The sequence below is a fragment of the Globicephala melas genome, chromosome 15 (assembly GCF_963455315.2).
Source record: "Globicephala melas chromosome 15, mGloMel1.2, whole genome shotgun sequence".
NCBI lineage: Eukaryota > Metazoa > Chordata > Mammalia > Artiodactyla > Delphinidae > Globicephala > Globicephala melas.
Window position 1 is genome coordinate 4,582,831 of NC_083328.1, and position 14,609 is coordinate 4,597,439.

Sequence of the window (14,609 nt, forward strand, 5' to 3'; positions counted from 1 at the left end):
CAAGCACTGGTGAGAGGAGAAAAGCAGCTGCTTTTCCCAGTGGCTGCTAAGCCTTTATGGGCGCAGTCTGGGCTGGCTGCAGGAGTGGGGCTGGGGAGGGACCCCCGGCCACCGTGTGCCTTCACAGGATGTTCGGGGGGGGGCTCTATACATAGATGTGTGTGTATTTTGTTTATACATGTGGATTATATGTTATTTTATTCATATACATACATGCATATATTTTCACGTGGAGAGAACTCACAGTATAAGATATTGACCTTCCTTGATTTTGCATTGGGGAGGGGAGTGTGTGTGTTACTTCTTGGTGTATGGGTATCGTCAACAATTTTAATATTGACGTTGTATTGACTATTTATTTGCAAATGTAACTTCATGATAAGATGCCAGGGACAGTTTAGGTCTTTGTTTTGTTTTGTTTTTAAGTGTATGTGGACTGGATGCTTGCTCTCATTTTTCTCTGAAGTTGTTTTGCCCAAATGTTTTCCTAATCAGGTTTCACAAGTTGCCTTTCCTGGAGAGAAGTGGCACCAGGCCACGCGGCTGACATCCTGGTTGTCTATGTTTATAGGCTGGAATTGACGTTTGCTTCTTGAGCCTAAAATTCTGCAGTCTGAAAATTGGTGTAATTTCAGAATATCAGACTTTTCCTTGGGTTCAGATGAATATATAGTGTTTTACCTTTTGAATGTGAAAGACGAACATGTAGGCAGCAGTATTTTACAAATTACCACTTAGTTTGGTTTTGCTTTTGTTATGTTACCAGGCAGAATTTCATAGCAGCAATATATAAGTTAAAACCATCATTGCAAAGTTTAACATGAGTTACATTGTTTATCTTATCTTTAGATAAAGCACTAGCTCAGAAATATCTTCATGCTGTAAGGAAGTGCCTTGGTTTTGAACTGCATTGAACTTCCCGTTCACTTTTTTTCTAAAGCTACCATCTAATAGTTTAAAATGAGATTAAAAATACATTCTTTGCAGTCTCTTATGTAAAGTTAAACTTAACACTTAACATATGATCCAGCAATCCCACTTGTAGGTATTTACCTAAGAGAAATGAAAACTTACGTTCACACAAAAGCCTGTACACAAATGTTCACAGCAGCTCTACCCACCATCTCCCAAGCTAGGAACAACCCACCTGTCCTTTAACTGCTGGGTGGATGAACAGCTGTGGCACCCAGACATGGGCTGTTGCTTTGAAATATGGGGGGACCAGTTCTTAATACACATGACAACACAGTTGGATCTCAAATCGTTATGCTAACTGAAAGAAGCTGATCTTAAAGTTGACATATGGTTATGATTCTATTTATGGAATGGAATTCTAGAAGAGGCAAAAACTGCAAGGACCAAGAACTCATCAGTGATTGCCAGAGGTTAGGCTGGGAGAAAGGCTTGACTCTGCAGGGGCAGCATGAGGGAATTTGGGGTGGCGGAGGTGTTAGGACTGGTCTGTGTCTTGATTGTGGTGGTGGTTATATGACTTATAGAACCGTATATCCCAAAAAAGTATATATTTTAAATTTTAAAAAATATATATATACACATATGTGTGTGTGTGTGTGTATGTGTATACATATGGATGATGTAGACAGCCAAGAGAGTGTGAGCAATTTTAAGATATTGATGACCCAGTATTTTTTTTTCTTTGTAGCTTATCTACATTGCCTGCTCCTATGCCACAGTGTACCTGATCTACATGAAATTTAAGGCAACCTACGATGGAAATCATGATACTTTCCGAGTGGAGTTTCTGGTGGTCCCTGTGGGAGGCCTGTCGTTTCTAGTCAATCATGACTTCTCTCCTCTTGAGGTTAGTTAAGAGGCTATTTAGTAATCCTGTCTGGTTCCCTAGGGAAATAGACCCATTTGCAGGTAATGGGGTTCTGTTTTGGTTTGGTTTCTTGAGGGGCGGGGCGGTGGGTTGGCAGACATACATGGTTTGGTGTAAATAAATCGTGGGCAGGAATTAAGCACCCAGGTTAGACACCTCTTTGGGTGTCTCTGACTCTCCTTTAGAATATAAACTTGGCTTCTGTGATTCCAAGCACAGTGCGCTGCCTGTCCGAGTGTCTGAAGCACACGGTCTTCTCCCCGCTCCCACTCTTCGTGCGCGGGCTTCGCTCATTGGTGCCGTCTGCGAATCACCTAAGCAGCGTTGCTTCAGTCCTCGTCTTCAGGAAGCGCAGTTAGCGTGGTGCCCCAGCGCTCCTATGCGCTCCGCCCACCCCTGAGCGTCCTGGGCTTGATTCAGTTACCGCACTGACGGTGGTCATCTGATGGTGCAGGGAGCGCCTGGGTTTTGAAACACTTCAGGGACTACTCACAAGTCCTCCTTTCGTCATCGTGAATGAAGTGCTGTGTTGGGCAGAGAGTTTGCATGATTACAGCTCTGACTTCCTACCCCTTTGATTTAACCATGCTAAAAGCCTGAAGGATAAGAAAAATAGTGAGACGATTTAAATAGCCTGGAAAGGAGACCCAGTTGGTGAGGAAAAACAGCAGTGAGGGAGTGGAAGGACCCAGTCATCAGTCCTGTCAACCCTGGCAGAAAGCAGAAATTAGGGACCCTAGATTCGGAGTGGGATAAGCTGACGCAGGAGAAGCAGCATACACGTAGAGTCCCAGAAAATTGAAGAATGCAACGCTGGAGAGACAAGGTGATGAAAGTCCAAGAGGTAGAGCTGTGCAGGTTGTCCAGCCTGTCACTGGGAGCGTCGTGCCTTTTATCTGTGGCTGAAGTTTCTGTGATTTATTAAATTGCAAAGCTACTCTGGCCTGGGCTCTGATGCCAGATTCCCCACTCTGTGCTACTTCACAGTAAAGCAAGAGTGTTTCCTGTGAACTCATGGCGGGCACTGGATGCTGACCAAAGCGTGCTGTTTCTCTTACAGATTTTGTGGACCTTCTCCATTTACCTTGAGTCAGTGGCTATCCTACCACAGCTCTTCATGATCAGCAAGACCGGGGAGGCCGAGACCATCACCACCCACTACCTGTTCTTCCTGGGCCTCTACCGTGCTTTGTATCTTGTCAACTGGATCTGGCGCTTCTACTTTGAGGGCTTCTTTGACCTCATCGCTGTGGTGGCCGGCGTTGTCCAGACCATCCTATACTGCGACTTCTTCTACTTGTACATCACAAAAGGTACATTGGGCTGCGTCCTGCCAGCTTTGTTGTACGGCCGTGTGTTCTTCTAGGGGCTCTCCTTGCCTCGCATGCTCCTAATCTGACACTTGCTCAGAAAGCAGAACTGGCTTCAGAGGAACCTTTTAATGACTGTCCAGTTAAATTCTCGGTCAGGGTTGTCAGGCTTTTTTTTTTTTTTCTTTTTCTGTAATTTTATTGTTTTCTACAATGACACGTTTTCATTGTAAAATCAGTCAGAACTAATGATTCTGAAAACAATTACCCAGAATCCTACCACTCAGAGATAATCATTGTTAATGCTTCAGTAAATGTAATCATTTAATGATACATGATTTCAACTAAACATGTTATTCTATAATCTGCTCTTTTCCCCAGACATCTACATAATTTTTAATAGCGATAGAGTATTATGTGGATTACCATAATTTACTTACTCAGCCCCCTGTTCATGGGTGTTTGGGCTTAAAAATCCAGTGCTTATATCAGCATCCTTGTATGTGTATATTTTTGCATTTGTATGAATAGAGGATGTGTGAACGTCACAAAAATCTGATGAAAGCCATGGTCCTTGCTGAGAAAAAAATGCACAGTTAGACATATTCACACAAATATATGCGTAGAGTTTTAGGGAATTCAGGAGCTTCTGAAACCCAACCACAGATCCCAGGCTAAGAATCCTGGCTATGCAATAAAATTCCTAATGGTGGAATTGCTAGTTATAAGGGCATATGTATCTTATCTCCTTTTTTAACATCCAAAATATCATAACAGTTATATTTCAGTACATGTTAATTAGGGAAGAAAGTCATGATAAAAAAAAGCTGCTGTGAATTTAGTGACAATTTCAATTGAATTACTATTTTTAAATTCAATTGCTGTGGCATCCAGATACATGAAGAAAATTCCGGTCTCTGTGTGCATGACACTTCCATAGTTCAGAGGGCTTTGTTTATTGACACCAAAATCAGACGCCTGTTGGTTGCCAGAAGCTTATTTCCTTGGACCTTACTATGTAGTATCTTGTATGACAGACTTCTGGGAATGGGAAGGAGGAAACTGTAAGCTTGTCAGGATCAGTAACCTTTTGTTTTTTTCTCCCTCTCTTGAAAATTCTAGTACTCAAGGGAAAGAAGCTCAGTCTGCCAGCGTAAGTGCCAAAGACCATGACCAGCATCTGTCCTTCAGGGTGCTCGGACAGAATTCTTACCACAGCAAAGGCACAAGATGCTTCATATGGAAAATCAGAAACTTAACTCTTTTGTTGCAGATAGTCATCTATGGCTCTGTAAGAACCCAGAGGGAAAGAACCAGAAGGTTTCTGTTCAGTGCATCTTGCCTTATCTTTTTTTATTACTATGTACAAAGATTTTTTTACACAAAGAAACTTAATGCTGTATTAATAAAGTCAGTGTGTAGCTTCAATTGGGATAGTTGCAAAAGTGAAGATTTTGTGAGGAATAAGTGCAAACTTTTTTTTAAATTCTTTGAAATTGTTGATTCTTTGTGTCTGCAATGAAATCATACTCCTTGACAATTGGTAGATTATATATTCCTCCATCTATCAAACTTGCATTCCACTATATTTATTTTTTTGCCAAGAGATGAGTTATCTTTGTTTGAAATCTGAGACACTGTGTCCAGTTTGGTACATCTGTTCAAATCACTTCCCACCTGATGTGGAAATCCTTCCTTGGACGTCACAACACTACATTTAAGGCTGGTAAGGGTGACTTGAAAGTCTTACGGTTTTCATTGCCAAAATTTTAAGATTCTGAATGTCGATGGAGTCTCATTTAGGAGTCAGCAAAGGTGCCTGCCCTCCTCCCCTACTAAGAAGTGTCAGTTTGAGACTGTCCCAAGGCTGTTAAAGAGCTCGGTGGGCAGGGGCTGTGGGCTGCCTGCTGTCTGAGCGTGAGGTGCAGGAAGCATTTGTGATTATTTTGGATCTAGGACTCCTCTGAGAAGTGGAACACGAGTAGTTACCTATCACTTTAATTTATAGTTACAGAAGATTACTACAACCATGTCTATGCTCAGATTCTTCATACCACTTTTGGATAGCAAAGTGATTTCCTTTTTTTTAACTGGCAGCACCAATTGCCATTCCTTTTACTTTTTTTTGTTTTTTGTTTTGTTTTTACTGAGCTCTTGCGTGACTTATCTTGTGTTACCATCCTAAATAAACATTTTACTAAACATAGAAGAAACTGTCTTTTTTCTGAATTAGGCTTTTGGAACATCCTGTGTCAGGATGGGTTTTTATGTTTTTCGATTGGCAACAAAAGCTCTACATAGGGCTGCAAACATTTGTTCTCCACTTAATAATCTAAAACCCTCTGTATTTTTTAGAAAATTTGGAATTTTCCTCCTGATTTTGCCATTGTATTGGTTTGCTGTGTTTTTTTGATTTATGCAAAAGCATTTGACTTTGTTTTTATGTGATGCACCATAAATGTTAACGTGTTGAATACTAACAGTGCTTACTACAAGAAGGATGTAGTCTTCTTGCTTGCTGCATTAAAATACCTTGTGGAGGAAGGGAGCTGGATGGGTTTTACTTTTATCTAGTGTGTCTCATAACATCTTTCCAAATAAGCAGTATAACTGCATAGTTTAACCTCCTGTCTTTCTCTCTCTCATTCCCACCCCCCGACCCCCCGCATGTCTTTGCTTTTCTGTATCAGAGTATCTTTCTTTCTGGCATCCTAGTTTTGTTTCTGTTTTCATCCTCCTTGGAAGATTCTGATAGTGTGGAGGAAGGGTAGGAAATCGTGTCCTAAGTGGAGCAGACTCCTTGCGGCCCAAGCTGGGGATGGGTGGGGGTCTCACACTTGTTTTTGTGCATGTAAATCAAACACAGGCTGGGATCATTCGTTGGAGAGCACACTGCGTAGAGCGAGGATCTGGGACTTCCGCACCTGATTCACGAAGTGTCAGTGCCTCCTTCAGTCATTCTGCCCAAGTAACTGTAAAGCTGGCCAAGATGCTGCCACCATCTTGTGGCCCACCAGGATGACATCTTAACAGGTGCCTTAGGGGAGCGCAGGACTGGGCAGCATCCTTGCACACGCTGGAAACAAAGGCATTGTCTGATGCACCTCACGAAGCACTGTTTCAGAATTACTCTCACTTCCTGAATAAAGGTTATCAGGTAATTCATACTTTTGATAGAGCTGTTTTATTTGTGTGAATTTTTTTTAATGTAAACATACAGGGAAATTTGAAAAAGTTAACAAATTTGCCCACTAAGTAACTCTGAAAAGCTGCTGGCTGTTGGCTGCTTACAGACACCAATCCCTTCCCTGTCCAGTTCAATCACAGGCATCCTAGTTTCCCAGGGAGTTCCCTGGTGGTCCAGTGGTTAGGACTCGGCGCCTCACTTGTGGTGGGTTCAGTCCCTGGTTGGGGAACCAAGATCCTGAAAGCTGCTCAGCATGGCCAAAGAAAAGAAGAAGAGGAAGGTTTCCCGCTTTTTATAGTCGGGTCAAAGAGAGAAATGGCTGGAGAAAAAAAAGTTGCAGGTGGAAGGCTTGCTAGGGAAGATCCAGCCCAGCCTTTCCAAAGATACCAGTTGGTTGGACAGTTTCCTGGAAAGATCAAGCAAAGATTCCATTTCAGTAGAAATCGTAAGTGGTTTGTGGGAATGCTAGGTAAGGCACAAGCTTTGGGGTCAGACTTGTGTTGAGTCCTGGCTCCCCCACACTCTAGCTCTGACCTTGGATTTAACGTGAGCCTTGTTCCCGCTCAGTTACCAGCAGAGACTCCTGCCACAGGATTTCTGCGAGGTGTAGATGAGTCCATGTCCTGAAGCTCACAACACAGAGCTTGGGGTACATCAAGTGCTCAGGACCTCAGGGGCCCTCTTTCCCCTCCCCTTCTTTGTGCTTAACTTGGGACAGCTGCCTTGAAAGCCGGCTGGAACCAGTTCGGCCAGAGTTCCTTTGACCCATTTGACGACTTCAGTAGTTTTGCCCTTGTTAGAGAGCTTGCATCTTCAGAAAGTGACTCCCGTACCTTGTAAAACCTGCTGTCAGTGAGGTCTGATGAGGGCTGATTGGATTGGGGCTCCATGTGGGGTCTTCTCCTGTGTGCTTCACCATGTAGTGGCTGAATGTAGAAACTCCAAGGAACCTGCACTCTGCCCAGTAACCACCGCTCCCTCCTGCCAACTGATCTGGGTTAGCCTTTGCAGTGTAGAGTCTTGTGCAGGTGCTGGGCAGGGCATTCTCTTCCCGTTCTGGAACAATTTGTCCCTGCAATTTAAAAGCAAGTTGCAGCATGATATAGCACTAGTCCTTTTAAACAATGACAAGGATACTTTTATACCACCAGAACGTAATATTCCAGATTTCTGACCTAGTGTGACCTTGGGTACTTAAAAAGTGAGTCTCCATTACCAAAATGGAATGGAAATACAGAACCTATTTACTCATAAGTTTTCTAAGACAATAAATAGTTCTGTAATAGGAAAACTGGTGTGCCCTAAAACTAAGTGATGTGTTTACTTCAAGTTCTGAGAACTGAAGATCTCAGGGCTTTAAAGAATGCTCAGAGAAACAACTGTCTAACTGATGGAAAGATCACCTGGCTAAAAGCCCCCATCCCAACCCCCATCTGACACAGACAATAGAGCAAACATTAAATCCAAGCATATTAATCCTGTTCAGAACATAGGGGTTTACTCAAAGAAAATCCAGTCCTAAAGGGAGAAATAGAGGAAGATGTGAATCAGTTTGAAACACAGAATAAAGATCAGTTTCTTCAAGTTAGTATGAAGGTAAACTGAAATGCCAAGAAATCGCTGAAGAATACCTGCTGTTATTTGCAGACATATAGTGAAATTAACCTGAAAGAACAAGCAGGGAAGGATATCAAAGATCTCCCCCACCACCACCATCAAATTCAAGATGAAACAAATATGGCAGGATGTTATCCCTTGTTAAATCGGATGGTGGGTCCTTAGGTATCAGACATCTTCTCTGTATTTGAAAATTTTCATCATTTAGAAGTCATGATGGGTCATTCACCTTTTCAAGAGCTATGCTTTGACTTGGATATCTCATTTGGAAGTAACAAAAAATAGTTATTTTTTAACGTTGATTTTTAAAAACTTTTAAAATAGCTATTTTTAATAGAAAATTTTTAATAGAAAATTGAAAAAAAACTGTAAAATAAGGGGCCGTCTATGCTTTGTATGACATACCCACACGATGGCACAATATATTGTGCCTGATGCATATTGCTCCTGATGCAGGGGGCCTGGGTTCGATCCCTGGTCAGGGAACTAGATCCCACGTGCATGCCGCAACTAAGAGTTTACATGCCACAGCTAAGGAGCCCACGTGCCGCAACTAAGGAGCCTGCCTTCCACAACTAAGACCTGGTGCAACCAAATAAAACAAATATTAAAAAATAAATAAATACAATAGCTCTAATTCAATCAATGGAATACTGTTAATGTGGAAATGGCAGAATATACCTGCAGTGATTAGAACTATACAAAATACAGGGAATTCCCTGGTGGCGCAGTGGTTAAGAATCCGCCTGCCAATGCAGGGGACACGGGTTTGAACCTTGGTCCAGGAAGATCCCACGTGCCATGGAGCAACTAAGCCCCTGTGCCACAACTACTGAGCCCGTGCTCTAGAGCCCACGAGCCACAACTAATGAGCCCGTGTGCCGCAACTACTGAAGGTGGTGCGCGTAGAGCCAGTGCTCTGCCACAAGAGAAGCCACTGCAATGAGAAGCCCATGCAGCACAACGAAGAGTAGCCCCTGCTCGCCGCAACTAGAGAAAGCTCGCGCACAGCAACGAGGACCCAACACAGCCAAAAATAAATTAATTTAAAAAAATACATTTACCTTAAAAAAATTTGTTTACTCTTTTTTTAAATTAATTCATTTATTTTTGGCTGGATTGAAGACCCCAATGGCTGAAGACGAGAGGAAGACAGCCCTGGAAATGGTCCAGGCAGCTGGGACAGATAGACACTGTGTGACATTTGTATTGCACGAGGAGGACGATATCCTGGGAAATTCTCTTCGTTACATGATCATGAAGAACCCGGAAGTGGAATTTCGTGGTTACACTACAACCCATCCTTCAGAGAGCAAAATTAATTTGCACATACAGACTCGAAGTGCCCTTCCAGCTGTTGAGCCCTTTCAGAGAGGCCTGACTGAGCTCATGAATAGACATCTGCCAACATGTGCTTGATACGTTTGAAGCCAGCATAAAGGAATGTAAGGATCAAAAAGCCAGCAGAAATGAAGCCATATTCTAGTCCCTTATGCACTATGCAGGGAGGACTGACCTCTAGGATATCCTATTCATGTTCTTGCAAAACCCAGAAGTAAACGTTTGTGGTTACAACATGACCTGTCCTCCAGAAAGGCTTCTTTCTAGCTCTTAACCCACTTCTGCTGTTGGAGTCCCCATAAGAAACTGTATTCTTCTAATAAATTCCCTCTTTTATTTAAACTGGAAAAAAAAAAAAGAATGTATGTGATCACAGGCACAACATTCTAACTTCTGAATCACCCGTTTTCACCTTAATTGCTACTCTTCCTCCAGATCTCATTTTAATATCTTCTTCAGGGAAAGTCTTCCCTGACCTCTCTGATTAAGTCACTTCTGGCCACACCAAGTGCCCAATAAATATTTATTTTATGAATGATTGAATGATCCTCTTTTTCTATAAAAATCTCATAACTTCCTTGTTTACAATTCCCTGTATCATTTTCACAACCGTCAATACAGTTTATTATTATTACTTCTTTTTAACATTATTTAACTCTGAAATTCTGCCCTTTAGAAGACCACTGAAGGTTCTTCGGACTTGGAAAATTTTGACATTTAATGTTTGTTTGTTCATTAATCAAGTATTTAATAAGTGCATTTAATGTGCTCTATTTATGTGCATTGCAGTGAACAAGATGGACAAGGTTTCCAGGCTCAGGCAACTTAACACACTCAAGGTGGAAGGAGAGCGGTAACACATGTGATACAATGTCCGGGAGTGATTAAGAGCTGTGAAGGAAGCTAAAGCTGGGCAAAGGAACGGGAACCGATGGGTGGGCTGTTTTAGATAAAGTGGCCAGGGAAGGCTCTTGAGGCAGTGACACTTGAGCTGAGGGCTGAATGAAGTGAGAGAGTGACAGGGAAATACCTGCAGGGGGAACGTCCCTGGCAAAGGACACGGGGACTTTGAAAACCTTGGGGCGAGAATAAGCTTGATGTATTTCAGGGGAAAAAAGGTGGCAGGCAGTGGAGTGAAGGAGGGAGAAAGTAGTAACCCTAACCCGGGAAGGCAGATAATCACGCATTTACAGACTTATGCTGTATAACTACCAAGGAAAAGCTTCTCTAGGGGTTTGGAGTGCAGCCTTGCAAGATCCTAAGCTGATGGGCCTCGTTTGACGGTTCAACAAGGTCACGCCAGCTGCTGTAGGGAGAATGCACCGTAGGTGGGGTAGCAGAGCGGGGGAGAGCAGTAGGGAGACCGGGTTAGGTACACGATGAAGGGGGCTTGGGCCAGGGTGGAGGGGCGTGGAGGGGCTGAGAAGTGGTCAGAACCTGCTCGGGAGGAAGGAGGGCAGATCAGGTTATTCCCCACTCCCCAGCACAAAGCTGCCGTGTGGCTTCAGGCGCTGAACCAGGGAATGGTCCCAAAGAGGCACTCCTGATCCCAGGATCGGTCGGGGCTGGGGGCAACTTCGTCATAGGCTTGCAGCCCCACAGACCTGGGTATGAACTCCAGATCCGCCACTGACTGCTGGGGGTCTCTGGGCTAGCTAACCCTTCGGGTCAGGAAGACTCCTTATCTACAAAATTCATACCTGCGAAGTCCCTACGAGGCCCACCTGCGTCTTCCGGGTCAGCTCACCTGCGCAGGCGCAGAGGCCCAGCGGCCGCTGCGTGGAGCTCAGTGCGCGTGCGCCGGTCTCGGCCTCTCACTCTCTCTCCCCCCTTCCCCCCCTCACCCGCCCCAGCGTGCGCCTGCGCGGAGTCGCGGTTCGGCGGTGGAGACCGGAGGGCTCGGGGCTCCGAGTGGCAGCGCGCTCGCGGCGAGCCGGCCCGAGCCCGGGCGGCGGGTACTTCGCCATGCCGGGGATGGTGCTGTTCGGCCGGCGCTGGGCCATCGCCAGCGACGACTTGGTCTTCCCGGGGGTCTTCGAGCTGTTCGTGCGAGTGCTGTGGTGAGGGCGGGCTCTGCGGGCAGCGGGCGGCCGGGACGGAGGAGGGAGCGGGGCCGAGGCGGTCGAGGGCAGGGACCGTGTCGCCTGCCCTGCGTTCTTGTACCTGGTCCTCTCCACCGCCCGAGGAGGTGGGTGCCGCTGCTCTCCCCATTTCCAGACAGCATACGGCGGCCCAGAGCGGGGACGCCGTGCCCGGCGTCATGGGGTGGGCCCGCCGGCGGGACGTCGGCGCTGCAGGGCACGGGCACCCCTCCGGGGCGTCGAGACCCGGGCCTGGGAGCCGTCGGGACTGCGCTGCCGCCCAAAGCCGTGGCCTCGGGACCTCCTGCCTCGAGCCGGGAACAGCCATCAGCATCGCTCCAGCGTTCTGCATGGAAACGCACTGCATCTTGTCTGCCAAACGCAGGAATGGCAACAATACCGTTCGTGCCGTTCCTGAGCCGGTTGTGGCTGAATCCCTCGACGAGCACACAGGACTGGCATTTTCTCTCTAGTCTTTCAAAATGTGGAATCCGTGGGGAGTGGAATTGGGTGCCTGAAAGTCAGTCCCAGAGGGTCTGAGCGAAGAGTAATATCATCGTTATTAAAAAGTAGATTCTTAAGGGGAGAGGAATTTAAAAACATGAAAGTATGAGCTGCTTCTTAGTTGTTTCATAGTTTTCAGGGCCAGTCTTTCTGAGATCATTTCCCGTTATTATTTCTAGACAAGCATGTAATATCACAAAACTGACAAAAGCATAAAAAGTTATCTAGTCCAGTTCCTCTTCTGGCCTTGAATCTCTAACACCGCGTTCTCGCGAAATGGTTCCCTGCCGGATTCTGAAATAACTCTGGTGAAGAACCACTATGACGTTGCATTGTTGGGTGCTGCCTTTCATTGTTCTGTCCTGAATTACAAAATATACTTATGAGTCTGCAGTCCTTGTCCTTTCAAGTTGATCAGTGTTCACCACAGAACATCTTTCCATAGCTTGCTTCCCATCCCCTTGTTTTTGTACTACACCCAGCAGATTACGACGTGCGTTTGTCAGTTTCTTGTTAATCCACAGAAGTAAAAATTCTCTTGCTGATGACTGATCAACTATATACTTTGGAGTCATGATGGGGCAACTTTCCAGCAGTTCACATTATATTTGCTTACTTATGGCTTTAAATGTATTACAGCAGGCACAGAATAAAAACAATGATGTAAGCATAGAAAGTATAAAGCTCATTAAAAATAAAAAAAAGCCATACTCTTTAATTGACTTAGTAAATATGTTATTGAGGAAGATTCAGTTCCAAAGTGAACCTCGCCTTGTTTTGGAAAGTATTAACTCCATTTACTTCCTTCCATTGTGTTTTTCAAAGCGGCTCCTTGGATTCCATTTCTGACACTACCTGTGTCTCGGCAGGTGGATCGGCATCCTGACGCTGTACCTCATGCACAGAGGGAAGCTGGACTGTCCTGGTGGCGTCCTGCTCAGCAGTTACCTGATCGTGCTCATCATTCTGCTGGCAGTTATCATATGCACCGTGTCAGCCATCGTGTGTGTCAGCATGAAAGGTAAACACTAGTCTCTTCTGTTTGACACCGCTTCTTCCTCTTCTTCTTTTTTTGGCTGCGCAGCCTGTGGGATCTTAGTTCCCAGACCAGGGATGGAACCCGGGCCCCCTGCAGTGGGGGGGGTCCTAACCACTGGACCACCAGGGAATTCCCAACACCCCTTCATTTTTAATCGCTTTTTTGAGATACAATCCACATACCATACAATTCATCCATTTAAGTGTACAATTCAGTGATTTATCGTATATTCAGAGAGTCGTGCAACCCTCCCCGCTATCAATTTCAGAACATTTCATCACCCCAAAAAGCATTTCCTGTGCCCACTAGCAATTACTCCTCATTTCTCCCCAACTCCCTCAGCCCTAGGCATCCACTACTCTACTTCCTGTCTGTAGATTTGCCTGTTTTGGACATCATATAGGTGGACTCATCCACGATGTGGCCTTTCGGTCTGGCTTCTTAAACTTGGGATAACGTTTTCAAGGTTCATCCGTGTTAGAGCATGTATCAGCACTTCATTCCTTTTTATGACTGATTAGTATTGCACTGAATGTGTATACCACAGTTTATTTATCCATTTGTCAGTTGGTGGACATTTGGGTTGTTTCCACTTTCTGGCTGTTACAGATAATGCTGCTTTCAGCATTCGCATACATGTTTTACATACCCTTATGTTTTTATTTCTCTTGGATATGTACCTAGGGGTGGTAGTGCTAGATCACATGGTAAATCTGTTTAACTTCCTGAGGAACAGCCAGACTGTTTTCCAAGCAGTTGGACCATTTTTCTTTCCCACCAGCACTTTATAAGGGTTCCAGTTTCTCCACATCCTCACCAACACTTATTATCTGACTTTTTGATCATAGCCATCCTGGTAGATATGAAATGCTATCTCATTGTGTTGTTTTTTTTCGTTTTTTTTTTTTGCGGTACGCGGGCCTCTCACTGCTGTGGCCTCTCCTGTTGCGGAGCACAGGCTCTGGATGTGCAGGCTCAGCGGCCATGGCTCACGGGCCCAGCCGCTCCACGGCACGTGGGATCTTCCCGGACCGGGGCACGAACCCGTGTCCCCTGCATCGGCAGGCGGACTCTCAACCGCTGCGCCACCAGGGAAGCCCTCATTGTGGTTTTGATTTGCATTTTCTTGATGACAAATGATATTGAGCATCTTTTCATATGCTCAGTGGCCATTTTTATATTATTTTTAAAGAAATGTCTGTTCAGATTCTTTGCCCAATTTTAAATTGGGTTCTTTGTCCTTTATTAATGAGTTGTAAGAGTTATATCTCTTCTTGATAGTTTTTTTCTATATGTTACCATTTTCTGCAGACAGTCGTTTAGCTGAGAATGTCTGAAAACGTTGGAAACCTTCCCTGTCGATTACTGTGGTTTGTAGGATGAGCTGAGCACTCTTGTGGCTGATAAAGAAATGCATCAGTAAATGAAAACTCATCCGTCAAAGGCAGGGCTGCATGGCATGCTACCATCCAACGTGTTTTATCACTGCTTGAATCGGGATGTAGGAGGGAGGCTTACAGATTGTAGATGATGATGATAAAACTGGGAGGGAGTAAGTAGCTGATACCCTGGGTGATGGAATCAAGATCTCGATAGGGTGGAACAATAGACTGAAACTTAATAGATGGTAGTTCGTGGGGAGAAATACAGAGAGAAATGTTAGTGGCAGAGTGTTTCATGAGAAAAA

The 14,609-nt window shown here is 44.7% G+C and overlaps 2 protein-coding genes and 1 pseudogene across 3 annotated transcripts in view; all 3 read left to right on the forward strand.

The window, feature by feature from the left end:
- Positions 1-56: 56 nt before the first annotated feature.
- Positions 57-6,314, forward strand: LOC132593449 (ER lumen protein-retaining receptor 2). The gene is made up of 3 exons (XM_070043683.1): positions 57-1,822; positions 2,904-3,156; positions 4,276-6,314. Exons 1-3 carry the CDS (start codon positions 1,709-1,711, stop codon positions 4,308-4,310), a joined length of 402 nt encoding a protein of 133 aa, XP_069899784.1. The 5' UTR covers positions 57-1,708; the 3' UTR covers positions 4,311-6,314.
- A 2,753-nt stretch (positions 6,315-9,067) lies between these two features.
- On the forward strand, positions 9,068-9,443 carry LOC132593450 (DNA-directed RNA polymerases I and III subunit RPAC2-like; annotated as a pseudogene).
- A 1,721-nt stretch (positions 9,444-11,164) lies between these two features.
- The window catches only part of DAGLB (diacylglycerol lipase beta), a 30,534-nt gene continuing 27,089 nt past the window's right edge, over positions 11,165-14,609 (forward strand). For both annotated transcript variants that reach the window (XM_030846028.2, XM_030846026.2), the window contains exons 1-2: positions 11,165-11,358; positions 12,753-12,904. In XM_030846028.2, the coding sequence (XP_030701888.1) occupies positions 11,264-11,358; positions 12,753-12,904 (247 nt within the window). In that variant the 5' untranslated portion in view covers positions 11,165-11,263. The remainder of the gene's footprint in view (positions 11,359-12,752; positions 12,905-14,609) is intronic.